Below are 22680 nucleotides of genomic sequence, written 5' to 3' on the forward strand. Positions count from 1 at the left end.
TTTTGAATTAATTTCTATGAATACATTGACTCTATGAAGGTTAAAACTAATTAAATATTTAGAGTAGCTCCGCCTTTGTCTATGATTCTAATATAATTAAAAATTTCATGTTAAAATGATATGGAGCATAAGTTTAGATTGAATATGTTTATGACATAAGAAAGAAATCAGAAAGAGGTAGGGGCGCCCAAAGAAAATTTTCTAGGGAGGGGCATCTCCATGTTGCTGTATCACGTCGGGTATATCTGGTATTTAATATACGTGGCTTTCTATATTAGGTATACATTTTTGTGAGCCAGGGGGGCGACCCCTGCCTTCCCTCCTGGCGCCCTTGGAAAAAAGGTGTTCACCATTTGAGGATATCAAAGAAATCTAAAAACATGGTGTATTCGAAGAAATTATTACACAAGTTACAAATCTCTCGCAGGACTTAACAGTTCGTCTAGTTATAAGGGATCATTTCAGATTGCTACACGACAAGCTTTTATGTATAAGTCAAAACAAGGGAGCCAAATTAAGCAATTAGTTTACGTTTTAGTAGCCTACAATAGGGGGGAAGGTAGTTTAAAGTTTGTTTACCTTTTGGATTGTTTAGAGTGAACTGCATTGTATTCGTGGGATTGGTTGAGAATAGCCAATCAGATGTAAGGAGACATATTTTACGAGATGGAATCATATCATCTTCCATCATCTCAATGTAAATGAATCGATCGCTCATAGGACAGATAACAGTTCATGTCGCTAATAGGACTGTCGCTTCTGGGACTAATTTGATTTATAATACCCCCTGAATAATGTGCCTGCATTTGAACTTTGTTAGGAAACTTGAGGAAGGGCTACAAAGAATATGGGATAAAAATAAATATTAGCAAAACAAAAGCTATGGTGATTGGAACGAAGGGGTTGGTGTCAAATATAGAAGTAGGAGAGGAGCAAATAGAACAGGTGAATAGTTTTCGATACCTGGGTGGTATTATTAGTAATGATATGAGGTGTGAACATGAAATAAAAGCAAGGATAGGAATGGCAAAAGAAGCAATTAGGACGAAGAAAATACTATTTTGTGAGACCTTGAACAAAGAGTTGAGAAAAAGACTTATAAAACGTTTCGTGTGGAGTATTGTCCTGTACGGGGCAAAATGATGGACATTACGCAAAAGTTATGGAAAAACCATTAAAAGGTTTGGAAGTATGGGTGGAAAAGAATAGAGAGAATTAGCTGAGTCGCGCGGAAAACGAATGAGAGGGTGTTACAAATGGTGAGGGGGAATAAAACAATTTTAGATATTATTAAGAAGAGGAATAGAAACTCGTTGGGACATTGGCTTAGAAGGGACTGTTTCATGAGGGATGTGGTAGAGGGTATGGTGGCAGGAAAGAGAGGGAGGGGGTGAAGGAGACTACAATTAATGGACGATATCCAAACAGAAAAATCGTAAGTGAAGTCGAAGAGGTTAGCGGAAGACCGTGGAGCATGGAAGCTTCTCAGCTGCGGCAAGTGATCTGCCAATAATGGCAGAATACCTATGATGATGATGATGATGATGAGCGTACGGCTTTGCACTCCAAATTTTTCAAAATGTTGACTCCACTAAAATAAATCTACACGGGTAACTTGAGAATTCATTTTCTATACATAACAATTTGTAAAATATAATACAATGTTTATTCATCACTTACATTCATAATACATTCATTCATACTTTGACTCAAATACAAGAATATACAGAACTGAAGTAGTTTACATCCATCACACATTCACCTGTGTTTCTAAATATAGCTTCACAAATCACTTTAATTTACTTTGAATACATTATTCACTCTCTAAGCAATTCGAACTTAGTTTCTAAACAGTCTCTTTCTAGAGAGAAAAGAAAACAGCTGCACTAATTCTTTTAACTCACTTTGCACACACACAAAAAAAGCACACTCTTAACTAGTTTAAACATAGTTTTTAAGCAACTGAAATGGTCCTCTCAATTACTAAATACTGACACTTCTTTTGAGAATCTGTGTTTGCTGTCTGAGATGGAATTTCGCTTTGATTTCACCTTTCAAAACTAGATGAGCTTCCAATTCCAGGTCTTCTCTCTTGCCAACAGATTCTATCCTAAAATTCCTTAATACAGCAGATAATACGGCTTTCTCTTCCAACATTGCAAACTTTTGTCCTAAGGAAGAAAAACCATGATTATATTCCACATTTCTTCACTTTATTATATACACAATAGTCTCACATACAAAATATGCTCAGTAATAATGAAATATTTTATACATATTATGTCAAATAAGTATAAAAAATACTACGAAATATCCTTATACATATCTAGTAATGTACTCTCTCAAAATAATTAGTGTTATTGTCAAATAAAATGACGTATTTTCATTTCATTCTTATATACGTAATGCCATGACAATCACAATCTTACATACAGGCCTTAAAATTTGGCTTCTAAGTAACTGTATCAAAGAAATCAAACTCTGGAAGAGAGCGTAGGCTGTTCAGAATTTTTGGTGCTTATCCTATTTTATAATAATAATAATAATAATAATAATAATAATAATAATAATAATAATAATAATAATAATAAAAATAATAATAATAATAATAATAATAATAATAATAATAATAATAATAATAATAATATATTTAATATCGACGGTACTTTGGAGCTACCTCGTATCTCAAAGAAACACAACTTGACAAAAGGAAAATAAAACGTGGAAAAGTTGGAGATTAGTTAAAAGACAGCGACTTTTTTGATGGAGAGGTCGGTTTTGTTACTGTAATTGACTTCTACACATGGGCGCCCGAAGGAAATTTTCTAGGGGGGGGCTTAAACCTCTGGTTGCTACCTATATTAGGTTTCGTATTTTTTATTTGTATTAAGAAATTTAAAACATTTTTGTGAGTTAGGGGGGGCTCGAGCCCCACTTCGCACTCCCCTTCGGGCGCCCATGCTTTTAAACCAGAAAAGTCGCTGACTTTCAAATAATCTCCAACTTTTTCAAACTTTTTCTTTCTTCTGTAAAGTAGTGTTTTGTTTTTGGGTTACGAGGTAGCTGCAAAGTACCGTCGATATTATTTGTAATTAAATTCCATAAAAATCAGATTATTATTTTCTTCTCGCTGTTAGTCGCCGGATTATTATCGAGAATTGCTGCACTTAATGTATGAAAATACGACGAAGATTACATTCCTAACCCCCAGGCCCGAAATTAGCCACAGAAGTTTGGGGGAGGTCATAAATAAGATAGGAGGGGGGCAAGTCATTAAAAATTCTCTTACAAATACCTAAATTGTGTTTTTGTATTAATAATAGCATTTTGTAATGAGATCTGGAGGGCCCACGAAAAGTGTAGGGGCCACGCCTCCTAGCCTCTAGAGACCTGCACGGGCCGAATTTTTCGGCCCAAGTCCAATCCAGCCCGAATGTACCTAGGCCTGGCCCAGCCCGGGCCCGAAAATTTTTGGAGATTTTCGGCCCGAGCCCGGTCCGAGAAGTTTTTTAAAATTCTTGGCCCAAGCCCGGCCTGAGCCCGATACATTTTAAAAGTTTCATTTTGTAACATTTTTCACGGGCACACTTCTTTAACGTTTGCCTTTATTCTAATTATCGTTTTACGAAAGTCAATAATTATTAAAGAATTGCAATTAATCGGCCCCAGCCCGGCCTGACCTGAAGAGAAATCAGTGTCGGCCCGTCCAAGCCCGGCCCAAAGAAATAACAGAGTCGGCCCGCCCAAGCCCGGCCCATGCAGGTCTCTACTAGCCTCCTTCTAGTTGTGGGCCTGCTAACCCTTAGTGTGACATATGATACTTTTCGCAGTGATTCTAGAGTTGTTGCTGTTCTTCCGAATTTAGTTGGCATGTATAGATTAATTTACAATATAATTTTAATACAGGGAGTTCAGTATTGTACGCAAGGAGAGAATTTTTCCAATCCCCTTCGTTTTCAACAAGACATTATGGAAAAATAAAGGTCTATCATATGAGCCCTCCGTATTGCATTTTTTGTCATTGAAAGAATATCAATTATTATTATTATTATTATTATTATTATTATTATTATTAATAATAATAATAATAATAATAATAATAATAATAATAATAATAATAATAATAATAATTTGGAAATTTCTAGTATAAAATGTTCAAATGCCAAAAAGTGTATACACCCTTGCCAGTGTTGTTGAAACAAAGAATTATGAGATTAATAGTCGAGAGGAAACATTGGAGCTAAACAATACCAAATTGCTATTTTGGTTCGCAGCCGACACTTAAGACCAAAGAGTTAAGATAGGTATACAAGATTCGCATGTATTCTGAAACGATATTACATTAAGTGTTTAAACATAGATCTTCATGAAATTCTCTGTACGCTACAGGTAGAGTATATACTACCAATAGTATTGAAACAAATTGAACAATGTTAATGCTTATTAATTCATTAACTTAAAACCTTATTTAAGAAAGTCATTTTATGTATTCCCATAGTAATTTTTGGCGACCCTGACAGGATTGACCGATCTACCAACTCCTGAAAAACTTGCTAATAACACGCCATGTTCCTCGCCCATAACACGTAGCAGAGGAAATTATATACTCCCCGGAGAAAAGTGCACAGTATATAAGACTCTAACACTTCTTAGAGATTGCTTCCTCTTTCAGTGTTGCAATTGGGAAATAGTCAAATCCTATGTTTAAAAAAATAACTCTTCTTTGGTACACTCATCTTTAGCTCTTAAGAACCTGCCTTCCTAAAAATAATAGAAAATTTAAAACTTTTCTTTTGTTTATTTATAAGTGAAAGGAGATAATAAAATGCAACCACAATCACACATTCATAGGTAAAGTTACTCTACAACAGAAAATATGAATCCGAAGATTTTTCAGTATTCCCATTCATAAAAGATTATAGTGTTGGTAGAATAACAACTCTTCAAAATCTAAGTTATGACAACGACTAGAGGAACGAACTCAATTGCATTTGATTACGTATTATGTTGTTTTGGTGTCCTGTGAACTACTGCTTAAAAAAACATTATTATTTAATGTTAATAACTGTATGTTTAAACTATTTTGATTATTACAAACTAAATACAACTATTATTAAAAAATAGTCCACAGGATACCAAAATATAATACGTAATCAAATGCAGTTGAGTTCGTTCCTCTAGTCGCTGCCTCAACATAGATTTTGGTGAAATTGTTATTCTGGCAACACTGAAAATTCTTCACGTTCATATTTTCTGTTGTAGAAAACATTATCTATGATTGTAGTAAACTGCATTTCATTATCTCCTTTCACTTATAAATAAACAAGCAACAGAAACATCGTAAATTTTATATTATTTTTAGTAAGGCAGGCTTTTAAAACAAAACACTTAAGTTGTCCTTATTATGTACAGTATTTACCTATACAATTTCTCGGCCCAGCGCTGAATGGTATGTAAGCATAGGGATGTCTTCCTTGGACTCTTTCGGGAAGGAAGTTATCTGGATTAAATTCCTCAGGATTTGGGAAAAACCTTGGATCTCGGTGCGCCATGAAGGGAAACACAGTCACTGAACTTTTGGCTGGAATTACATACTCCTCTGCAAAAATAAATAAATAAATAAATAAATAAAATAAAATAAAAATAAAATAAATAAAACAAAATAAAAATAAAAAAGATAAGGATAATTGTTAAAGATATTATAAGTTGATGAAAAATGAACTGTTGCCAAGTAATATAGAAATATTACAAACATATGAAAAGTGAAGAAAACTAAGTGAAGTCACGTTTAAGATTACCATGAATGAAAAGCAGGACATGGTGGTGAGGGTTAAATAGAACAATCGGATTCGATAAACAGTACAGATTTAAGAAATTGTTCAAATATATGTAGTAAAATTAACAAAATAATAATATAAAACTATCTTTTACTATAAATGTAAACAATGCACTACAGTACTGTATAATTCAGTTTTCACATGTGCACTACTACTGACTCTCTCTTTTGTTCATTGCGCTTTCTCCAGACATAATCAGTTTCAGGTCGAAAAACACACCTGGGTACCACTAAAAGCATCCAGAGGCACTATTGAAGTGTGAGGCTACAGTTATGCCATTTTTTTTTCCATTTCATCCACCCCTTTTCAATTTTCCTGTTTCAAACCACTTTTCATTCTTCATAGAACAGCGTATTTATACCGAGTATAGCGATCGATTTTCCTCACTCATAAGGAAATCAGAGTTGGCAGCAAAGACATCCAAATACTGCTCTGCAACTCAGTCAGCAACAGCACATTTGCAGTGAAGAGAGCACTTGCAACCCAGTTTTATACGTTACTGAGCAAGCAGTAGTGCTATGTGTGTGTGTGTGTGTGTGTGTGTGTGTGTGTGTGTGTGTGTGTGTAAGTGTGAGTGGCCAATCAGCGTGCTATCCACTTGGTTATCCATATAAAAAAAAATCAAACAGGTTTGTTTTCTGAAAAAGGAAAGAAGATATGAAGCTTGATTCAGCAGATGGAGTCATCAGGTTCCAATTCAAATGTATTTATTTTGCACTTTCAGTCCGCTGAAGGAGTAAATAAATAATTCGACATAACCGTACCCTAGGATTTTATCGATATTATTTGTAGATCTAAAAAATATGAACATTTTGCAAATTCTCAAAAATAAATACAAACTACAGGACAAGTCTTATCAACAGAGACTTATCCTACTAAATAGGCGTCTGGTAAAGCTAATGATGCTTACACGGGAGGGTCCCACAAGTTGTCCCTGAAATGTGATTGCCACATAGCACATCTGATAGAGTGTCATGAGAAATGAACATGAACAAAATTTAAGGTGCTATGGACCAGAAGGATAGAAGCTACGGGGATTCAAAATTTGAATATCTAATGAAATTTATTATGGAATTATGTATGTTTAAAGTAAATATCTTGAAAATCGTTAAAGCAATCAAAACAAAAGTTGGACAATATAAAGACAACGAAATGCCCTATCGAAAACCATAAACAGTGTTGCCATAGGTGAAGGAGTGTTGCCAACTCAACTTAGAAATATATTATTATAAATAGCACCATATATAAATGTCCAGAGATTTAAAAAGCACTATTATCACTAAACATAACAGTGAAGTATAGTGATACAGTGTTGAACACTATTGGAGCTACATGTGCTGAAAGTGTACAATGGAGAAGTGTGATATGTAACAACACATGGTAATAAAGGATCTGGGTCTTATACTATGAATTTAGTTTAAATGCATAACGCAGATAGTATAACAGCAAAATGTCAGCAGTGTCACAAAAATAATGATGCATTTAAAAAACGAAATTGAGTGATGCCATTTTTACGTCGTGTGTCAGCTTCAAAGCTATATAGGAGTGCAAAGTGGGATCTGAATCACTATGAAAGAGAAAGATAACAATGAAATATAAGGTAAAAAGTACAACAAAAAATATGTCCGAGGCGGGATTGGAACCCGCGATGCCTAATATGTCGGTTGTCTAGCCTTCTAGGCTACACCGCTATCCGGTCCGACTAAAAACTAATTGAGATAGTAATAAAATAATTATATTTCCAATGTGTATATGGTAATATTATAGTGTACAAATATAATCATATGGTATGTAGGAGAAGAAGTAAAATAATATGTCACTTAACACGAAAGAGGCAAACAAAGAATATTTTGATAAGATAACCTGCAGAACCAGTTTACAGAATTAGAAAACACGTGTTTCTTTCCTCGCGTGTATCGTTTTGTTTTCGCGAGTTGTATACTTATTCATCAGGGTTACAAAAGTATATTGCAAAATCCTCACTTTTTTCTAATGCATTCCTTTATTACCCTTTGTTCCCACATATTAGACTTCTAAATTGTACATTTTCAGCACATGTAGCTCCAATGGTGTTCAACACTGTACCACTATACTTCACTGTTACGTTTAGTGATAATAGTGCATTTTAAATCTCTGGACATTTATATATGGTGCTATATATAATAAAATATTTTTAAGCTGAGTTGGCAATACTGCTTCACCTATGGCAACACTGTTTATGGTTTTCGATAGGACATTTCGTTGTCTTTATATTGTGCAACTTTTGTTTTGATTGCTTTAAAGGTTTTCAAGATATTTACTTCAAACGTACATAATTCCATGATATAATTCTTCAGATATTCAAATTTTGAATTTCCGTGGCTCCTATCCTTCTGGTCCATAGCACCTTAAATTTTGTTCATGTTCATTTCTCATGACACTCTATCAGATGTGCTATGTGGCAATCAGATTTTAGTGACAACTTGTGGGACCCTCCCGTGTTAGATTATTTTCATAAAGATTTTACCGTTAACAGCTGGAAATTTCCCGCACAAGCGCTAAGGCAAGTTCTTTGTATTGAGGTAAGAATTGTCCTCTTCAAACATAACCCACTAATTGTATTGTTTTTCTTCACCTTCCTCGTTTTCCTTCCACCATATCTTCTGGTCCATCCATCAAATTAAAATTTGTTTTCAAAATTTGTCCTTGTCTCTCTACTTTTTCCAGTTTTCTTTTCGTTACTTGTTCATTATATCCAACTAGCATTTTCCATTCCTCACTTTTGTGTATTGGCGGCTTTTGAGGGAAGTCAGATTGGTAAAAAATAAAATGTTATCCCTACAATCTAAGGGGACAAAATTTATCTTAAGTCTTAATTCATGGATGCAAGAGTTATTTCTTCCTTTAGCTTGTACCGATACCATTTTAATGAATACCCCCAAGAGCCGCCACTGTTTTTGTTAATATTTTATTTCGAATGATTAACAGTTAGAGTACGATGAACCTAATTATGCAATATCTTATAGTTAATCAAATGATTTGTTTTCGATGTAACATCAATAAAAACGAATCCGTTCATTCGGAAATGAAGCTTTCTGAACCTGGTCGTATAATAAACAGGGTGATTTAAAAGTGTCAATACAATTTTTAAAGAAATAATGGGTATTTTACATAGAGACAAGACGAGACAGAATTTTCGAGCCAAGACGAAGCTCTTCGATAGGAACAGATGTGGTTTGCGAGAAGAGACATTACTTGCACGACATCTTTTCTAGATGGATAGAATTAATTCTTGGCAAGATTCATTGGCAACTCTTTTTATAATACATATTTATAAAGACACTTGATAAAATAATCATAACCACAAAAATGGAAGCTATATGTATTAATGTTAATGTTCTTTAGAAGCACTGACTCAATTATAAGACATGGACCTACTTTTTAACGTGGAAGCCGACCGATATACCTACATTGTTTCTTTAATCGGAGGTCGAACTGGATTTCCTCTTGTGAAATGCGACTAAGTTAACTATCTTAGGAACGACGAAACTTAAGAAGGGCAAATAACAAGCGAAAAAACTTATACCTAACCAGGCCCGTAGCCAGCCCAAATATATAGGGGGTGCCCGGCTGAAGTTAGGAGGGGCCGATCCAATTATATTATAGTTCATCACCATATTATAGTTCATTTGCAAGCCTACCATGAAAATTTTAGGGGCAGCACAAATTTAGGGGAGCCGGCCCCCTAGACCTTCCTGCATACGGGCCTGACTCTAACAACTGGCGACAACGTAGTAACAGTGCTATCAATTGTTTCTGAAAAATCGAATAAATAAAACGTACGAAATCAGTTAGTGTTAACCATTGTTTTTTTCCTCTTATGTACCAAGAGAGATGCGCGCGAGACTTCTTGATGATTTTCTTTATTTCTTTTTTCTTTAATTACAGGGTGGTCCGGAAGTAGGCGTACCCCCCTTTTAATTTCAACAGTATATTGTTAGTTATGGTACAATATCTGTACACAGTTACCTTGAAGTCTTAAGAAAGTTATATCAAAGACTGTTGTGATACAGCAGGATGTAGCACCACCGCACTTCGTGATTCAAGTGCGCAATTACCTGAATCAGACGTTTCCTGGCCGCTGGGTTGGAAGAGGTTGTGCATCTTTACCATCTCCCTTTACTTGGCTTTTAAGAAGTCCCAATCTGACATGCTCTCTGGGGTTTCATAAAGCAACAAGTAAGAAACACTCGATATCACACAACGCAGGAATTACGAGCAGCCTGTAACACGCGTTTACCCTTGTGTTTCCGGAGTATCTACGCAAAACATCTGCGAGAACTTTGCGCAGAATTGAACTGTGTTACGACGTGGATGGTGATCATACCGATGTTCATGACTCTTAAGATTCTTTAGACTTCAAGGTAACTGTGTACAGACATTCTACCATAACTAACACTATACTGTTGAAACTAATGGGGGGTAAGCCCGGACCATCCTGTACAATTGATTGTCTGAAATAATTTGGTGAGTTGGTTACTGCGATCCAAATTTTATACCGCCTGAGCTTTGTCGGACCCTTTGAATACGTACGTAGCTATGGAAAAGAAAAACGTAGAACATCAAATGCCAAAAGAAGAGCATTATTGACTCCTATTCTAAAAGTAATACCGAATGTGCTATGCAAATGAAGAAAAGCTGCCTTTTAGCTATATGGTTAGTTAACCTGCCTTTTGAGTGGAAGACAGGTTTCGATTCCCGGTGAAATCTGATGTAATTTGTACTCAACGTTAAGTTATGGATTCACGTCTCATATAGCCTCAATGCAAAACAAGATGCTCAACTTCTTATCAACCAACGAACCAGCAAATGTTGAAACAATGGAGGTTGCACGGGCGCTTATCAAGGGAGAGGACAGGGTACCAAAGACCCAGGGACCTGTCTATTTTCTACTGACCGGACTAGTATGTACTAGTTTAATTTGAGAAATATTCGGTTTTTGTTCTTGTCGCTCAAAGGTTGGTAGTCTTGGGTATGTGTATTGCCTAGGGATGGGCGGTTCATTAACCACGTTTCACAACGGTTAACAAATCGCTCTTCTGAATGTGCAGAGACTTTCGAATCATCTTGTACTATTGAAGGAGGAGAGATAGATAGACCTCGTCCCTGGTTTAGTGGTTAGCTTGAGTACGTTTGGTGCCCACTGGTACCAGATTTTGTTCTCGCTGGGAGACTGGGAGAGCACCGAAAGTATACTGTCAGTTCCACGTTTCGTCCATTTCATCCAAAATAGCTTCGCTATTGACAAAGAATGTACGTACACATCAAATAGACAATTAATTGAAGGTGGACAAATTCCCAGTCTATTACAAAATTTTATAGATTTAGCTAATAATAAAAACAAGCACACGTAATACAATTATAGTACTAATCAAGGACGGCGATTAGAAGACTGTTTTAGTGAGACTAAAACCTCAGGCACAACTGATAATTCAACTAGTCTTTTAGGCTAATATATATCCTCCAATCAAAACTTACTCGTTTTTATATCTTCGTGCACTGCCCGAGAAATGATAGGAACACTTGGGTACAGTCTTAGAGCCTCTTTAATACATCGTTCTAGGTATTTCATTTCATTCAAATCCTGCATTGTTGGCCAACGATCATCATCTCCGAAGATGGCTTCCAATTCTTCCACCACTTTGTCCTTTAACAAGAAAATTAAATAGCAAGTAAAGATCGCACAAATAAGCACTTACTACACGCAACTAATATTATTCCATAATTATAGGTAAATAAGAATAACAACAAGAAACATCTTGTTTTATGTAAGACTTAATAATATTAAGGTTAAGAACCGCAGATGGCCTCCCTTTAACATGAAAGTGCTCGATACTTCTCACCATAATAAACCTGTCAACAAATACCTGTCTGTCTCTCTATTTGCGAGTAACAATTAGTACCGTATTTTACGGGATTATAAGACTCACAGCAATTCTTTTTGGCGATTTAAGCAATTTTTAAGCAATTTTGTGACGGCGAGGCGAGAGGGAGATAGTGTTAGCAAAATTGTGAATCCCCGCAACTCATGTTCGACGCAAAGGTGCACTGCTGCTGCCAGTTGAATCCAATGTTGCCAGATAAAGATAGGTTTCCCGTGACGTAGTATATGTGGCCATTTTTTAAGACTGGCGGGAATTTTAAATTAAACACTGGCCATTTTTATATTAATTTCAAGTATAAGACTCACCTAAAGTTTGGAGGCAATTTTTCGAAGAAGAAAGTGCGTCTGAGAGTCCGTAAAATACGGTACTACAGGAAGGAAATGACAGAAAAGTACTTGCAGGGAAGGAATATTATTATAACATGATGACATTTACTTAGGAATATAGGGTTTAAAACATTTTAATGTACACTCATGTCCAAAATGATTGTCGCATATTTATAACTGTCTTCTTGTAACAGTATAATTTGATAATGATTTTGCAGGATACTTTTAATACTGACACTACGTGTGTAATCGGGAAATGTGTGTTTGTGGTAAATTTCACAGGAAAAGAAATATAAATACGAAAATTAGAATGAGTAAAACAAAATGTTGCTAAATGGACAAGCAAGTTTTATTTTCGTTTTATTGTTCTTATTTACCGGTACTGATCCTTTGACATGAAATTTGTCACATTGATGTCTTTGCGATTATACACATACTAACATTATAAGAAATACCGGGCGAATTCGTTATCAAATTATATTCCTATAACAACATATCTATAGACATACGACAATAATTTTGGACATGAGTGTACTTGTTATTAGAAGGAGCCATCGTTGGAACCTTATATAGGCTTGTATTTATTTCTACAATCTTGTTTCTATTATTATAGTTACAGCACCACGTGCAATCATAGAACGACAGACATACGGCAAAGCAGTTCAACGAAGGAGTGAAAGAACATAAACAAATGAGCAACGAAATTCATCTTTATGGATTTATTTGATATTTTTTTACTGTGCAAGTAAAACTCATAGCCAATTTATTTGTCCAATTACTATCAAAGGAAAGTTTGATAGAAAATTTGATTAACTATAATGGTGTATAATAGCTGTAATGTGTGAACCAATGATCACCAAACCGTTGATCACGAGGTACCGTACTAATAGCTCAAGGAGACATTTTCGGTAGATTGCGTTAACGCTCCGTTTCGCTACCCTGACTTTTCCTCTGAGCTGACATTAACAGGCCACATCCCGGCGAAATTAAAATACCGCTAATTTTACAGTAATTATGTGATATCTTCAAATAGATAAAAGATAATTGAAATATGGAACAACAGCGCCCTAGACAATATTATTTTGCGTGAGATACCGTTATCACAAGTCACCTAGTGGTTTTCCGTTTTCAGCCGTTTAGAAACGCGAAAATAAAAGCCGATTTTCAAAATGGCTCGAAATCGAAAGCAGATAATAAGTTAGTCGTGATAACGGTATCTCATGTAAAAGGATATTGTCTAAGGTGCTCTTGTTCCACATTTGGATTATATTTTTATCTATTTGAAGATATCACGTAATTACTGTAAAAATTACGGTATTTATTTTTACTGTAAAAATTAGCGGTATTTTAATTTCGCTGGTTAACGACAGGGGGCGCTGACAACAACTGCTTGTTTTCTCCCGCGGAACTGTCGTTGTCGGCCTCATCTTACAGTTGATTGTGTATACGCGTGGGGTTGTGCATGTTATGTTTTTCGTGTGTATATTAGGCATTTGCTAACTTCGATAGTTTGATATCATATTAATTAGAAATGTAAGTTCATAAGCAATAGATAAATATAAGATTTTCTTTCTTTTTTTAAAAAAAACAGTTGGTAGTTGTCTGGGTTGGTAGCTCAGAATAGGATTTAAAAAAAGAGTACGGTAGCTCAGAATAGGATTTAAAAAAGAGTACGGTAGCTCAGAATAGGATTTAAAAAAGAGTACGGTAGCTCAGAATAGGATTTAAAAAAGAGTACGGTAGCTCAGAATAGGATTTAAAAAAGAGTACGGTAGCTCAGAAGCTTTATAAATTTGGCGAACACTGATCTAAACTATAATTTTATTGGCTAAACACCATGCGAGAATGACTAGATTTAGCTACAAAATGGCTAAATTAGCAGAGGGTGCCTAATATCTACATTACCTTACGAAAGAAGAAGAATTAATACAGTACAGTATTTTTTAATAAGGTACACTATCCAATGTAAGAGTGCAAAACATCTAGTTCACCACAAATATTCACTATAGGACAGAAAAATTTGTCATTTTTTAGTTTAAAATAATGAATTTCAGATTGAATCAGCTATGCTGCTTTAGGAAACCGTTAAATCGAGGACCCGTAAAACTAATGGATGGAGGTATTAGCATTCAAGGAAAATTGTCCAAAGATGAGAGATACACTAATTGATAGACCATATCTAGTTGAACAAAATGATACGCATGAATGTAAAACATCATGCGTCGTTTTCGAGAATCGGGAAAAAACAATTGTATTTATCGTGTCAAATAAATAAATTGTATTTTCCAAAACTAAGCGCATATCGATTACAAGTATTACCTACCTGTATTTGTGGATGTTGACCCAGTAAGTAGAGAGCAAAACTTATCCCCGTGGCTGTGGTATCGTGTCCCTGAAAGACAAGTGAAGCATCAACATTTTCTCTAAGCGAAATTATTTTTTTTTTGTATTTTTTAAATCATGAGTGGACAAAGACGGATAGTATGGTTCATGACGCAAAGTGCGTCATTGAAATTTCGGAAGATCGAGAAATATTAATTGAAACGTTCCAATCGAAGAAGCAACTGTATTTTCAAGGTCCAAGGATTATGCTCACATTAGGCTAAAGGAGTCGATGAGGAATGAATATGGATAATGAAATGAATTAGATGAAGGAACAATACATAATATCCATTCTCTGAGTGTGATTCCATATATAAGGATTGTCTATGTATAAGGATTTACATGCGTAGTTTTCGATTGATTGATTGATTCAGGTTCAATGATGACGTCACCATCGAAGCTATTCGTTCCGGTGACGATCAACAGGACTGTTCGAAAAGTAGACTGTCTTAAATAAAATTTAGAAACGAATATACCAAAATATAAGAAATAAAAAATACTGCTGCAAGAGAGAGAGATAAAAACTTAAAAGAAGAGACAAAATAAACATATGACAATAGCCAACGTATCACAATAACAATAAATAGTAAATATATAAGTAGAACCAGTGGCGCCAATTGAACATTAAAGGTTGGGGGCAAGACATGATCTGAATATTTGTATATGAATGTTAGTTTTCCTGGTTGTTTCAAACACTTTGTTTGACGAAAATTTGTATAACTAATACGATAATATCTTTTTCAGTTAAAATATCTTATATTGTATTTCATATTATATTAAGTAAATTGACAAGAGCAACGCAAGTAGGTACTAGCTCTTTGTACTCTTAAACAACAAAAGTGTAAGAAGAGATTTGATTCCTTGCTCATGAACATCTTAAAATTCTGTCTGGAAAATTGTGTGATCAGATTATTTAATTACAAATTTGCAAAACAAGTAACTGGAAAGGATAATATTAATCATAGTAATGAATAATGAGACTTGTTTTGTAGAAGTTATATTGAAACTGAGGATTAATGAATAACTTATATTTTTAATTCTATACATGCCATTAAATATATGTTAGTCTTACAAAATGAAATACAGCAAACACTACAAGCATACGCTATTCATGCCAGTTAAGAAATACGCAATTGCAATATTAATTGCTTTGAATTGCAATTAAAACCCAATTGCTGTAGCTTTGTTAACTCCACGGGAAGACAAATAACCAAAACGTACTCACGCAACAGCAAATATTATATGACACCAATTTTGCTATGAACCAGTAATACATACAAACACTTTACATTTCCAAATAAAACTATATACATTAAGAGGTCAGTTCAAAGAAAGTGGGAACAACTGCCCCTCTTGCCTCCCAAATCACCACTCCTGAGTACAATAATAGTAACAGTAGAGAAAATATATAACAATAACAATAAATAATAAAAAACAATAAAATGTCAGAATAAAAGATACAAGTGCAACAACGATACGTACAAGAGCAAAGGACTAAAAAAAGATTAGAGAACGTTAGTAAAATCGCAAGCTTGCATAAAAGCAAGTACACGCCCAACAATATCAATATAATTGTCCAATGTACGATCAAGTGTAAGCAGCAGCCCATGACGCTCTCTGAGATCTGAGTATTCAGGACATTCGACAAAAATGTGCCGAATACTCAATGGGACAATACATTCTTCACAAAAAAAGGACAATTTCAAACCACGAAGCAAATAACTATGCGTCAGGTGAAAGTACACACACGCGTTAGGAGCACTTTACCTCCATGACTACAGGGCGAGAGGATGAGTGTCACTTTCCAAAGAGTGGCTTAATTGTGTGAGATTTATTTTCATTTACCTGGTAGATAAAAACGTACTTATTTTGCGCGTTCGTTACCAACACCAACTGATTATTTTTATTCTGTTCGAATACATTATTTACTTATTTATTGTTGCTTGTTTTCTCTTGTTTTTATTATGTTCAAATATATAATTCACTTATTTATTGTAGCTTGTTTTCTCTTGTTTTTTTTTCTGTTCGAATACATAATTTTCTTATTTATTGTAGCTTGTTTTCTCTTGTTTTATTCTGTTCGAATACATTATTTACTTATTTATTGTTGCTTGTTTTCTCTTGGTTTTATTCTGTTCGAATACACTATTAACTTATTTATTGTTGCTTGCTTTTATTCTGTTCGAATACATTATTTACTTATCTATTGTTGCTTGTTTTCTCTTGGTTTTATTCTGTTCGAATATACTATTAACTTATTTATTGTTGCTTGTTTTTATTCTGTTCGAATACATTATTTACTTATCTATTGTTGCTTGTTTTCTCCTGTTTTTATTCTGATTGAATACACTATTTACTTATTTATTGTTGCTTGTTTTCTCTTGTTTTATTGTTCGAATACATTATTTATTTATTTATTGTTGATTGTTCTCTCTTAATAATGACACACAAACTACTTGTGGCCTTTCTTTAAAACTTCTTCTCAGAGTTCAATTTCCTTCTTGTCATATTTCTCCACTGTTTCGCCTGTTTCTAAATTACATCTCTTGATACAGGAAAGTTTATATACCTATAGGTAATCCCTATGAGAAAAAAAAAATATTTCAATCGAATCAAGTCTAATTTATTTGTGCTTATTTCTTGAATTCTAAATTGTTCCTTACTTTGTATGTCCTTCATACTTTCAATCCATTGAGAAAAAGATTCATAAAGTGCTTCGTGTGGAGTATTGTTCTATACTTAACAGAAACATGGACATTACGCAAAAAATGATTTTTTTAAAAAAAAGATTAGAAGCTTTCGAAATGTGGATGTGGAGAAGAATGGAGAGAATTAACTGGGTCGAGTGGAAAGCGAATGAGAAGATATCAGAAATGATGGGGCCGAAAAGAACAATTTTAGATATAATTGAGAAAGAAAGAGTAACTGGTTGGGACATTAGCTAAGAAGAAACTATATCATCAGGGACAAGTTAGAGGGTATGTTGGCAGGAAAGAAAGGGAGAGGGTGAAGGAGATTAAAATTAATGAACGATATCAAAACAGAAATCGTACGTGAAGACGAAGATGTTAGCAGAAGACTTTGGAGCATGGAAGCTTCTCAGTTGCAGCAAGTGACTTGCCAATAATGGCAGAATAGGGCCTACCTATGATGATGTTGATGATTTTCAGTCATCAAAAATATTCCTGCACCGAACATTTCTCAACTCAGATTTTTCATATTACTTATTTTTCCCCTTTTTAAAAGTGAATCTTTCGTAAGACCAAGACTCATGTTTCGGTGGGTAAGCATGGTACTATGTGCAAAAGAAACGTGAACAGTAGAAAATGGATAGAAGCTAGACAAGAGCGTCTGAAAATAGATGAAAAGGAAAATTGGACATTAAGGGAAGCGAACAAACAACCACTAGTAAATTTCTCGGGAAGATGTTATATTTCAACGAAGTTATGGTTGATAAAAAGAAACATAGGGGACAAAAACATTTGAAATTGGCAAAATACCTTGGAAAATAATAGCATTTTACGGTAGAAAACAAAACTACTAGGTCAATCGGAATAAAACTTTTTTTTTTAAAAAAAATGCTTTAATTCTTCAAGATATGCCTTACCTCAAACATGAACGTATCCACTTCTTCTCTAATGTCTTCATCTGACAGAACGGTTCCATCTTGGGAAGCTTCTAGGAGAAGATCCAGAAAAGCTAGCCTCTTCTTTTGACCTGTAATGGAAAAAAAAAAACAATTTAACAGCATCAAACGTCAAGTCAAAAATTATGGAAATACTATGCGAGACAGTCTAATTGGCATCTAACCTTCAGAGTTGCTGTCACGTGACGTGTCGCCTTACAACGACATTAAAAATGCTGTGATGCGGAAGTGGAATTCGGTTTGCATGTTTTGTGGTGTTTGTTACACGATAACCTTGCCAACATGTCGCAATATCTGTCCAATAAAACCAAATTCCTCACCAGAGACTTGGCAACAGCTTCTTGCGAACTCATTGATACATTACAAACGTCAATTCGGCTGCCGTGTAGTATAATTTATCAACACTGGTTTATTCTTATAATCGAGGGTTATCTTTTTAATTCAACTTCCGTTAGGCCACCAAAGGAGAATTACGTAAGATGACGAACTGGGGATAACCCCAAACTATTTATTGGTCGTCATCCATCTCCCACACTGATAAACAAACTTTGCCGTTCAATCATTATATAGTAGCGAATATGAAAATATGTCGGTACCCGCCAAGTGTGAACTCTTATTATTTCTTTTCGTCCAGGTTGAAGGACTGCAGGACATAATACAGACCCATTTCATCCTAGAATGAGTAAGAGTTACGGTGGGAACTGCATTAGTGATAGCACGACTGCTGCAGAGAGTTTAAAGAAGGGAATTTCATTAGTGATGGGCATGATAGCTGTATGCACGAGTGCTGCAGAGAGTTTAAAGAAGGGAACTTTATCAATAATGGCTGTATGCACAAGTGCTGCAGAGAGTTTAAAGAAGGGAACTTTATCAGTAATGGTTGTGTGTCCGAGTGCTTCAGAGAGTTTAAAGAAGGGAACTTTATCAGTGATAGCTATGTGCACGAGTGTTCCAGAGAGTTTAAAGAAGGGAACTTTATCAGTGATAGCTATGTGCACGAGTGTTCCAGAGAGTTTAAAGAAGGGAACTTTATCAGTGATAGCTATGTGCACGAGTATTCCAGAGAGTTTAAAGAAGGGAACTTTATCAATAATGGTTGTATGCACAAGTACTGCAGAGAGTTTAAAGAAGGGAACTTTATCAGTAATGATTGTGTGCCCGATTGCTTCAGAGAGTAAAAGAAGGGAACTTTATCAGTGATAGCTATGTGCACGAGTGTTCCAGACAGTTTAAAGAACCGACATGCACGACGAGTAACCAAGTTGGAAATCCATGTTGGCACGCGACCTTGATGAACGCGTGAGTCATGTGATTCATGAAAGAGCAGATTCTGATTTCAAAACTATATGATCTTGGAATTTCAGGCATGTTAATTGAATTACATCACACTGGGTGGGCGTTTCGATCGTACTCGATATGTTTTCATGCTTGCTACTCCATAAGAATTAAATTTTACAGTCTCTTCCCACTCGATATGTTTTCATGCTTGCTACTCCACAATGATTAAATTGCACAGTTTCTTCCCACTCGATATGTTTTCATGCTCGCTACTGGACAATGATTGAATTGCACAATCCCTTCCCACTAGATATGTTTTCATGCTTGCTACTCGATAATGATTGAATTGCACAGTATCTCCCCAACTAGTTGTTTTGAGGGATGAATGACGTATAATAAATAGCTTAGCTTCATCTTCGTTTCATCATCTCACATGGCTCTTTCTGCTGGCTTTAACAGAGGTTTAAAAAATAGTTCTCATGCATATTTTAGTTTATATTATTTCTAATAATGGTGAGTATATCACAGGGAGAGGGGAAAGCAATTCCAAGCTATATATTACTTTTATAAAAGTCTCGGTGCTACAATAATAATAATAATTTGCATTTTTACGTTATCTTTCGTAATGTTACTTTGACTACTTTGGTTAAATGTATTCACACTTACTGTACCACATACAAGAGTAGGTAAGGGAGTTCGGGATTTAAAACAGCTAAAGATTCGGAAAGAAATATTAGTAATTAAAATTATAATAATTTAAAGTTCTTGGAATAAGAATCAATAAACTATATCCACTGGCGTATTTAAGCGGGCTTAAGTTATCCCCGAAATTTTGTGTACTATTTTAACGTAAATGAAATATCTTGAAGAAATTTTACATTTCCAGGAATAAAGTTAGCAAAACCCCCCACCCGAAACAAAATCGTAAATACGCCACTGACTACATCCATTTTTTAAAAAAAATCTTGTGTGTTGTATTTCCTTCCGTACATTTAGAAAATAAACTTACGGATGTCACTTAAAATACGTATTATAGCATGACACTATTTTAAACTGTCCAGCTTACACTTAAATTTTAATTGTTGTATTATCATAATAATAATAATAATAATAATAATAATAATAATAATAATAATAATAATAATAATAATAATAATAATACAATTAAAATTGTATTAATTAGCAATTTACAATTAAATTAAGGAAAAATAATTAACTACATAGAGAGAGGGAATTTCTTATTGCCTGTAACAGCTAGAATCTGAGAGAGCCAAAATCATGGAAATTTTATGATTTCTTCTTAAATGTTCTAGTAACAACTTTGGGACCGTAATATGACCAACGTGTGACCTAAAGCACTCTTGAAGAGTTGAAGTGGCTCATTCAGTTAGCACCTACACCAACCGGATAACCATCTATACCTTACCTCCCGCGCCATTGGCCTATCTCGACCTGTCCCCAATGAAAGGCTTTCTTTAAGAGCCTAACTTACTAAAAATAATACAATATTTACCTTTTTTTCTTTTGCTTATTTATTCATAAGTGAAAGGAGAAAATGAAACGCAACTTACCACAATTATAAATAATGTTATTCTACAACAGAAAATATAAACCTGAAGAATTTTCAGTGTTGCCATCCATAGAAATTACAGTGTTGCCAGAATAACAACTCCCCAAAATCTAAGTTACAGCAGCTACTAGAGATACGAACTCAACTGTATTTGATTATGCATCATATTGTTTTGATATCCTGTGAACTACTTTTTAAATGGCATTATTATTTAATTTTAATAACTGTATGTTTAAAATATTTTGTTTATTACAAACTAAATAAAACTATTATTTAAAATGTAGTTCAAAGGATACCAAGACAACATGATATGTAATCAAATGCAGTTGAGTTAATTCCTCTACTCACTGCCTGAACTTAGACTTTGGGGGAGTTGTTATTCTGGCAACACTGTAATTTTTAGATGGCAACACTGAAAATTCTTCATATTCATATTTTCTGTTGTAGAATAACATTATCTATGATTGTGGTAAGTTTCATTTCATTATCTCCTTTCATTTATGAAAAACAAGCAAAAAAATTGTAAATTTTGAATTACGTTACTAAGTCAGGCTATTAAGTATAAAGTATACGTGCACCGACAAAAAGATGCCACTTAACATAATTACTGGTTGAAAATATCATACTACCTTAACAAAGCCCGCTCCAATTGGTATTTTTATCTAGACTCAAACAATGGTACTACGTTCAACCATAAGAACAAAGAACCGTTAGGAAATGTTACAAGAAACAAAACATCCTTATGAGTATACATACCATCGCTAACGTGCCTGTTCCCTAGGTAGGCATCTGAGCGCGCACTCTCATACTTCGTCCTGTTCTGACGATAGAGGTCAGTACGTCGTCACCGCCGTACGCCGGAATTTTTACCCCGGGCCCGGCCCGGCCCGTGAATTTACAATGTGAGGCCCGACACAAGACCGAAATATGTTTTAGCATTTAAGCCCGAGCTCGTGTGATAATCATATGAGCTCGAATTACAGAAATTTAATAATTAACGCAAATTGTATTTTTATTTACAGCAATTAGAGGTTTAATTTTACAGTTTTGTTTCAAAAGTTCTACAGAAAGAACGGTGCAATTTATATTTGTACAGTATAGGCTTATTTACAAAGTTAGACCCGAAAAGAATATGGTTGTATGTTTAAAATTTTACGGGTCGAGCAAGTGATATATGCTTTGTAGGCCAGTACCCATGAAGACCTCTATCTAACGAGGATTATATATAATAACGCAATACATTGAGACCTTGTACTGAAAACCCAGCTCGGTTGATGGATGTTTCTCTCATTTCACTCTGCATGCCTAATATGTAAAGATCCACGTCGTATAATACTTCTAAACCAGTCCTACTTTCTGCGTCTACACAAGGATACCAATAAGAGCACCAAATCAACAAAAATATGTATAGCTATCACATTAGTAAAATTTAAGAATCGGTTTTCTACTGATTTGAAACAGCGCAAATGCTCCTTCGAAGCGGTGCAAAAAGGACATCATTTTTAGGAAACATAGATGACAGCTGTTACAGTGTCTCGTATCATGTACCACAGACAAGTATTGGAGCATTTAATTTAATAGGAATTGTTAACACTTCAGCAGTTCAAATATTACCAAATCCTTTTGACTTTAAGTAGGACTAAAACAGTATATTGTAAATATTATAGTAGATAAATCCATATTCGCAATTCCACTTTCATAACGACAGCTTAAATAA

The 22680-nt window shown here is 34.7% G+C and overlaps 1 protein-coding gene across 1 annotated transcript in view; it reads right to left on the bottom strand.

Annotated features, from left to right (window-relative positions):
- Positions 1 to 1669: 1669 nt before the first annotated feature.
- LOC145672905 (cytochrome P450 4C1-like) overlaps positions 1670 to 22680 on the bottom strand; it is a 323535-nt gene continuing 302524 nt past the window's right edge. The window contains exons 8-12 of the mRNA XM_081742106.1: positions 18077 to 18186; positions 14411 to 14479; positions 11355 to 11523; positions 5420 to 5599; positions 1670 to 2171 (exon numbers count right to left, since the gene is read on the bottom strand). Coding sequence (XP_081598232.1) covers positions 1984 to 2171; positions 5420 to 5599; positions 11355 to 11523; positions 14411 to 14479; positions 18077 to 18186 — 716 coding nt within the window. The 3' untranslated portion in view covers positions 1670 to 1983. The remainder of the gene's footprint in view (positions 2172 to 5419; positions 5600 to 11354; positions 11524 to 14410; positions 14480 to 18076; positions 18187 to 22680) is intronic.

Source organism: Thermobia domestica, chromosome 16, assembly GCF_964235325.1.
Source record: "Thermobia domestica chromosome 16, izTheDome1.hap1.1, whole genome shotgun sequence".
NCBI lineage: Eukaryota > Metazoa > Arthropoda > Insecta > Zygentoma > Lepismatidae > Thermobia > Thermobia domestica.